The 8,072-nt window shown below is 39.0% G+C and overlaps 1 protein-coding gene across 6 annotated transcripts in view; it reads right to left on the bottom strand.

Moving 5' to 3' along the window:
- Positions 1-768: 768 nt before the first annotated feature.
- The window catches only part of EPS8 (epidermal growth factor receptor pathway substrate 8), a 171,164-nt gene continuing 163,860 nt past the window's right edge, over positions 769-8,072 (bottom strand). For 3 of the 6 annotated variants that reach the window (XM_033222757.1, XM_033222758.1, XM_033222761.1), the window contains 3 exons: positions 4,814-4,994; positions 3,742-3,871; positions 1,810-2,035 (listed from right to left, as the gene is read on the bottom strand). In XM_033222757.1, the coding sequence (XP_033078648.1) occupies positions 1,922-2,035; positions 3,742-3,871; positions 4,814-4,994 (425 nt within the window). In that variant the 3' untranslated portion in view covers positions 1,810-1,921. Of the gene's footprint in view, positions 2,036-3,741; positions 3,872-4,813; positions 4,995-8,072 lie in introns of all 6 variants that reach the window. The other 3 variants (XM_033222762.1, XM_033222759.1, XM_033222760.1) reach the window with 2 other exon arrangements.

The raw sequence follows: 8,072 nt of genomic DNA, 5'->3' as shown, positions 1-8,072 counted from the left end.
ACCCCTCAGATGTCTGGATCCAAACTCTGTAGTGCTGCTCTCTCAAGATTCTAAATTCCAGGAACCTCTTCTCTTTGTTCCCACACCCTTAGCTGACGTGACTACTTTCCGCAATTACTACCTCTGTGATACATTCCTTTGGCATCTTATAGCATAAAGATGTAAATTACACCAATTCTTTTCATATGCTATTTTACACACAGGTTATTTTAACTTTGGAATCTTATTTTCTTTCATCTTATCCCTTTCAATAAAGGCTAAACTATACATATGTATCAGTCCTTCTGAAATGTAAAAGATCTAAACTAATTCGCCTTTATCATGCTCATGTTTGTTCCACTTTATCCAAGGGGCAGTGTTATAGAGAGACCAAGAGATACAGGATGAGAAACTCCCACGTCCTTCAGGATCTGGGGAAAATTAGCTTCTAGGAAGCTAAATCTCCTCATCTGTAATAACTCATATAGAGTTGTTGTAAATACCCAGGAAAGCATTTATGTGGAAGCATTTAGCAATCATAAGTGCAGTGTAAATTAGTTCCATTACCATTACCAAATATGACTAGATGGTAGAAGGAAAAGGTAATGAAACGAGAGGTGAAAAGAAAAAAAATAACCGAAAAAAGTATTCCAGAGTTTCTCTACCCACTCAGAAATAGAATAATACATAGTTTTTTAAAAATGTGGATCTCTACTTTTTCCCATTACATTCAACTCGAATCCTCAGCCCATATAGCACAGATCCTTTTTGCCAATGAGACAGAAGTCATTTATTAACAGACAGCAAATACTGTTTATTGCAGACTTTCCAGCTGACTCATGTGAAAAAGGCACTATGAAAATTAATGAATCTAGATAATTTCTCTAAATGATTTATGTTAAAATATACAACATTCTTACATAACATCTGTTTTATATATGTGAAATAATATAACATTTAATGACAAAAATTGTGTTTCCAAAAATAACATTTGTTGAAGTTAGGTATCTTTCTTTTCTCTATGTGGACTCTTTCACAGGATTAAAATATGTGTAAATTAAGTGCTTCTTATTACCAGAAAGACTTGACACAGATAAACACATAAAATGGCCCCATTTCCTTTTAACTACTTATATCAACATTCAGAACTGAGGCTTTCATTAAGCAAAATACTGTAATGCACACCAATGCAGACTACTTCCTTTGCTAGATTTTGAGCAGACATGACCTCTTTCCCATTTGTGCTTTCTCATATATAAGAACACAGTATACATAATAAGCAGAATATAAACTAAATCAAAATACAAGCTACACAAGGAATTGCAATTGACAGAGCCACGACAAACTGTCTTGAGAATGCTCCATAGATTGATATTTGCATGTCCAAGGTATGGGTGTACTTTACAGTTCATTCAAATGTTTTCATTGTTTTAAACTGTTGGCATTAAGAACTTTAAATAAATCTAAATATTCTCCCATTGATTATGTCAGAGAAGAGACCTAAGTAAGCAGAGGCTAGCCTACCGTGAGCCACGCCCTGAGTGACAGACACTATATTCACAGGCACAATCGAAATTGCTCAGATTTTGAATCATGGACAATACTGTTGCTTTGTTGCAGTGAAGAACTCCACCACCATCAAAACAATTCCTGCTTATACCCCGGGATGGGGACTGAATAATTCATCTAATAAAGGAAACTTCACCTTGGCAAAGTAAGAAAAATATTTTCCAAGGTCAAAAAATTCAGTTCAAATTTTTTCAGTTTTAATAAAAATAATGCGCCTAGAAGCAAATCCTGTGCTCACTCAGGTTTGCATGGGTCTTTTACGGTGATAAATTATACCCAGAAAAATGAATCTGACATTCCCTTCAAGACGTCTTAAAACAAAGCATGTTGGAATAATGCCAAAAACAATGGAGTTTAAAAACAAACAAACGAATTAGTGACTGCTTCCTTCATCAAAAGATTCCACTCCTGAATCACTAGCAGCAGCACTGATTTTTTCCTGTCGTCTTCTCATAATTTCTTGTAACTCGGAGCTGCCACTGCTATCCTGAAAGATAAATAGTTCAGACAAGACGGTTACTGAATCGTGCAGGCTGCAGGTCATATCATGAAATGGCTCAGGACAAAAGTCTACTGTGGTTTTCTTCGAGTATCCCTTTAGGAAAGCTAACAGCTCCCCTTTTTAAGTGAAGCTTCCGCACTTCACTCATATGTCACAGTAATAATTTTTCATTTTGTAAAGTCTGTTAAGGCAATTCACCCACCAGGCCTTTCATTAGAACGTGATAAAGATAATCAATAATGTATGTGTAGTACTCTAGGTTTGCTGAGAGGAAAAAGAGGATATGTGTACAATAGGCATACTAACATGGTAAATTATCAAAGAACTCTTTTGGGGTCAAACAAGATGCTGATCTGCCTTTAGAAGATTTTAACTCAGGCCAGAGTGGGCTCAGAATTCACCGAGTTTCCCCTCCATATAGTTCTGACCCTCCGATCATGCTGGCTTTCCTTTCCCATCAGCTGCAGTCTCTGGCAACACAGGCGAATAATCTAAAAGATGAACTGGATCCAAGGAAAGGGTGAGGTGGTAGAAGGTGGCTGAGGAACATGAAGAACCTCAGGTGGTCAGCCTCTGCCTCAGTTCCCATCCGGAGAATAGGAAGAGAACAAGAAGCAAGAGGCCATCCTGAAGTGGGTGGTGACAGCAAATGACAATAATGATAGGCAGGTGTGGGATGAAGGAATTCAGAAATTTTAGGAATATGAAATTTTCTAACATGCCTTGAAGAAGTCATTATACACTCTCAACAAAATTAAATATAGTGGTAAAACTGCTTGAGAAAAATATATAATCCTTATTAACATTCAACATATGGAAAGTAATCAAACTTTAATATGTAGCCTTCAAGATTAAAGTTGTAGGGAAAACCTCCAAGGGAAATATAATTTCTCTGGATTCAGAATGGCTACGGGGTGATATGCATGAAGTGATTTTACCCTGAATTATTTAACTGTTGAATTTATAGAATATACCTGCTAGAGATGATCATGGATCAATTTCATGCCAAAGCCTACATTCTTTCATTTGAGTCCAAGTATAATTTTCATGAAACTATTAAGAACTGTGAGATGTAACAAACCACTACCCATACATAGCACATTTTAAGTCTAAAATAGGATATTAGAAGCTTAGTATAAACCAATCTAGAAAACATGGACTCTCCTGCTTTCATACAGACCATTGTGACTAAATACTTTTCAGGGCTCTCTATTTTCAGTGATCTCTACCTAATGTATCTTTCCCGATTATTGAGATGTATTACTAGACCTAACACACAAAGCCAAGGTTTTACAATCTTATAACCTTTACACTATTAGAATCTCAAAAAAATATATATTAAGACTAGGCGAGTGTTCTGGCCTCTTAAGGCTCTTACTCAGAAGCTAATTTCCACTGTTACGTCAAAATTAAATTTCCTATAGAAGTAGAGAATACATATAAAATGAGAACATTATGCTTTTTGTTAAGTGTCCAAAAGTATGTGCTCAAGCTTCACGTCATATGAGCATTTACAACAAATTAACCTTCCGGAAAATGTCATTGATGATCTCAGTGACAAATTTACAAAAGCAGAGTTAAATTTAATTCAGCTCTGCTAAGAAAGGGAAATTGGCCAATATGGACATAAACAGTTATTCCCAGAGCTTTCAATTTGCAGAAAAACACCACCTTAGGTTGACAAGTCATACCTCTAATGCAGCTTTTTGTACAGTGATTTGGCTATAGACTCTCGGCCCTTCAGGGCAGACTGTCCTCAGTTCATCTTTATTGAGAGAGAAAAGTTGTGCACCATTTAATACTCCAAGACTATTGACAGTCCTGAAAGAAAGAAAAGAAAAAGAAACTGAGCATTAAAAATATTGCCTGCAAACAAAGGAGAAAAGTATCTGTTCCTGCCAGTAACTTCTCTTTTCTAAGTGTTCCATACCCTGGAACCCTTATTAAATGCCACCACAGTCTTTATAGTCAGGGCAATGACAAGCTTCTTTCATGATCATGACCCCGAGGCTATACAGATGATTAATTACAAAGTATCAAAAAGGAGCCAATTGGGTTTAGGGTCATTGTTTAATACCAATTCCTTGGGATTTGGTGTTTCATAGAAGGAATAGATAACTTTCTAGTAACCTGGCAATTGACCAACCATTGTACCTCATTTTTCAATCATGCTGGGTAGGTGAGTTTATAATATGTCAAGGTTCCTTGAATATGTATTATTCTAAGAGTTCAATGTGCCTACATGTGAAATGTTTATATACTTTTATATAGACAAATAGAACCTTTACTATGGGTTTATTAAAGGAAAAGTTCTATTAAGATTATAATTGATGCTAGGTAACACTGTCTATTTTTTATTTGCCAGAGACACTATAACCTGCAGCAGGAGGAAAACTTATGCTGTATGTCCTATGTGGTCTAGGAAGTTCTGCTAAGACCATGGTCCTACCTAGGTTACATCAGAGTAATCTGATGGAGAAAAGAAGCTACTGGGCCTGAAAGCTGCTGACAGTTTGCTTAAAGAACTAATAATGAACAGATACTACCAACTCGAGAATGGGGTGGCATCAAATGATAATTACCTATGCTTATTTTAGTTCTTTCTCAGCTATGAACAGCTATAGTGATTTCTTGAGTATGGCACAAAGTATGCAGTCTGTGCCCTTATGTTTTTTAAGAGTTATCTGTGACATCTAAGTAAGCAAATTGAAAACAATGCATGTTGTACACACAGAATTGCAAGGTATTCAGAGAGAGACTTACACAGGGTTGAATCCCTTTGACTGTAACCACGTCTTCACGTCCTCTGGTGTGGAGTCGTAAGTGATATTGATAAGTGTCACGTTCTGCCGGGGCACATGGAATTTCTTCTGAGCGGCACTCCGACCAATGGTCAGTCTGTGGATGAGTTCATCCTGCACTTCCTCCATCTGAGATTTCCTTCCTAGACACCAACAGGGAGTAGGCTCTTTTTGAAAATCCCTAATATTACATCACCCTCTCTAGAAGCCAATCTCTATAATCCTTTGATCCCAGGAGGACCTACAATCTAGTGTTCCTACCATCTTTCCTCACTTTTATCCTCGCCTGGTATAAATTCCATGATCAATTATTAAAATAACTCCCTGGCTCTTCTCTAGTCACTTCATTGTACTCCTTTGGCAAAATCCCAATCCTGGTTAAATCTAACTTTCTGCGTATTCTGTGCCTGCACCTGCACAGCTGAATATAACACAACAATGCTGAATGATCTCATGTTAAATTCATGATTATGAACCTTAACTTGGCGTTAATGCTTCCTGACAATCATACCACATTTCTTTAGACTGGTGGCTCTCAACTAGGGACAATTTTGGCCCCAGAGGACATTTGGGAATATCTGGAGACACTTTTGGTTGTCACAATTGAGGAAGAAAAAGGGGAAAGGCTGCTGCTGTCACGCAGTGGGTAGAAGCCTGGGATGCACAAAACATTCTATAATATCAGCCTCTCCTACAGCAGAGAATAACCCAGTCTCAAAGGCCAAGAGGGCCCGGCTTGAGAAATCCTGCCTAAGGTCATGTAACTGCCCACTGTCTTAGACAAGTATTGAATATATTCTACTTTCTCTCTACAAACCTCTAACCCTACTGCCCAATCCTCACCTTGAGCTGATGATCTCATTTCCTAATTTATGAACAAAAGAGTTAGAAGAAAACCTCCATAAGTTCCCTTACCAGCACTTTCCCCATATGCTTTGCTTGCCTTTCTATTATGTTATATAGGAAATGTTTCCCTGCTTCCAAGGCTAACCCTCCATGTATGCACTAGGCCTCAAGTTCTCTGCCTATTCAAATAGTCATTTCTCCCTTATTTATCCTGTTATTAATTTTCCTTCTTCACTGAATCAGTTTATCAGCCTGCAAACATACTATTATTTTATGATTCTGTTACCTTTAAACAAGCCCTTTTTACCACGTCCTTTCCCAGCTACTGGCCATTTTTCTGCTCCTTTTATGGCAAAAGTCCATGAAAAGTTGCCTGTACTAGTGGACTCCAATTCCCATTCTCCTATTTTCTCTTCATGTCATCAAAATTCAATTTTGCTTTTCCCCCCATCTCTCTAGTACACTTTGCTAAACTCCAGCCAATTCTTTCCCAGCTACTATCTCATTTAACCTATCAGCACACATTTGAAGCAGGAGATTCCTCCTTGAAATATTTTCTTCCTGTGGCCTTCAGGATACTACAGTCTCCTCACTTTCCTCCCATGTCTCTGGATTCCCCGTCTCTGGATCCTCTTCTGAATATTCTCATCTCTCCAACTAAGTAATATTAAGGTGCTCTAGGGGACAATCCTGAGACTCATCTCTGCCGGCACTACCTCCATCAATGAATGACCACTGCGCTTAGGTCCACGGCCATTTAAAAGATGATGGTTACCAAATTATTTTTCCAGTCCTCTTCCTCGGAACTTAGGTCCATATATGTTGTCTACTTGGTATATTCATTTGGACATCTGCTAAATAGCTCAAATGCATGTCAATATAGCATGCCCAAACCGGACTTCCTGATCTTCTTCCTGAAGCTTGCTTTTATAAACTCTTAGACTTGCTTTTTAGACTTCTCAACTCACTTAATGACAATTCTCTCTTTCCAGTCTGGCAAAATATCATGGAGCTGCACTTGATTCACTGTCCTATGCTATATCCAATTCATTAGCAGATCCTATTAGTCTGACCTCGTAATGTATCCAAAATCCAATGATTTCACTGTATTCTTTCTGTTGCCAGCTTGGTCTGAGTCACCAGCCTATTAACAGATCTCTCTATTTCTACTCCCTACCACCCTACCCCTTTCTCTTCATTCTCTTCTCAATATAACAACTAAGTGATTCTTTTAAAATGTAAGTCAGGCCAGGTGGCTCACGCCTGTAATCCAAGCACTTTGGGAGGCTGAGGCAGGCGGATCACAAGGTCAAGAAATTGAGACCATCCTGGCCAACATGGTGAAACTCTGTCCTACTAAAAATACAAAAATTAGCTGGGCATGGTGGCGCGTGCCTGTAGCCCCAGCTACTCGGGAGGCTGAGGCAGGAGAATCACTTGAACCCGGGAGGCGGAGGTTTCAGTGAGCCAAGATTGCGCCACTGTAGTCCAGCCTGGCAAGAGAGCAAGACTCCGTCTCAAAAAAGAAAAAAAAAAAAGTAAGATGTTGCAGCTCCTCTGCTCAAAACATTCCCAAGTGATCCTAATTACTCCCAGTAAAAGGCCCTAGAAGACCTCCACCTCTCTAAAGCCACTCCACAACTCTTCTGGAGCCCTTCACTCTTGCTCCCAATGGCTCCCTTGGCACTCTTCAAATTTAAAGGCCATTCCAGTCTCCTCTGCCTGGAATGCTTTACCCTGCATCTCCACATGGCTTATTCCTCCCCACCTTTATATTTCCCCCGATGTATATAAAATTGCAACCCCTCCCCAAAAGCACTCTCTATCCACATAGTTTTATTAGTCTCCAAACCACTTACCACCTTCTTCATAGATAGTTTTGCCTATCAACCTAATTGGTTTTTTTTGTTTTGTTTTGTTTTGTTTGTTTGTTTGTTTTTGTGAAATGGAGTCTTGCTCTGTTGCCAGGCTAGAGTGCAGTGGTGTGATCTTGGCTCACTGCAACCTCCACCTCCTGGGTTCAAGCAATTCTCCTGCCTCAGCCTCCTGGAGTAGCTGGGACTATAGGTGTGTAGTACCACCATGCCCACGCCCAGCTGATTTTTGTATTTTTAGTAGAGATGGAGTTTCATCCTTTTGGCCAGGATGGTCTCAATCTGCTGACCTCATGATCCGCCCGCCTCAGCCTCCCAAAGTGCTGGGATTACAGGCATGAGTCACCACGCCCAGCCAACTTAAATCGTTTTTTAAACTACCTCCTTTCATTAAAATATAAGCCTGAGGAGAAAATGGACGCTTCCCTTTTTTTTGTTTGCATCTATATCCTAACACCTGGAACGGTGCTTTAATTCAGTAACTACTTGTTGACTAAATGA

The sequence above is a fragment of the Trachypithecus francoisi genome, unplaced genomic scaffold (assembly GCF_009764315.1).
Source record: "Trachypithecus francoisi isolate TF-2019V2 unplaced genomic scaffold, Tfra_2.0 Lachesis_group11, whole genome shotgun sequence".
In the NCBI taxonomy this organism is placed as follows: Eukaryota; Metazoa; Chordata; class Mammalia; order Primates; family Cercopithecidae; genus Trachypithecus; species Trachypithecus francoisi.
This window is presented reverse-complemented; position numbering and strand designations above follow the sequence as displayed.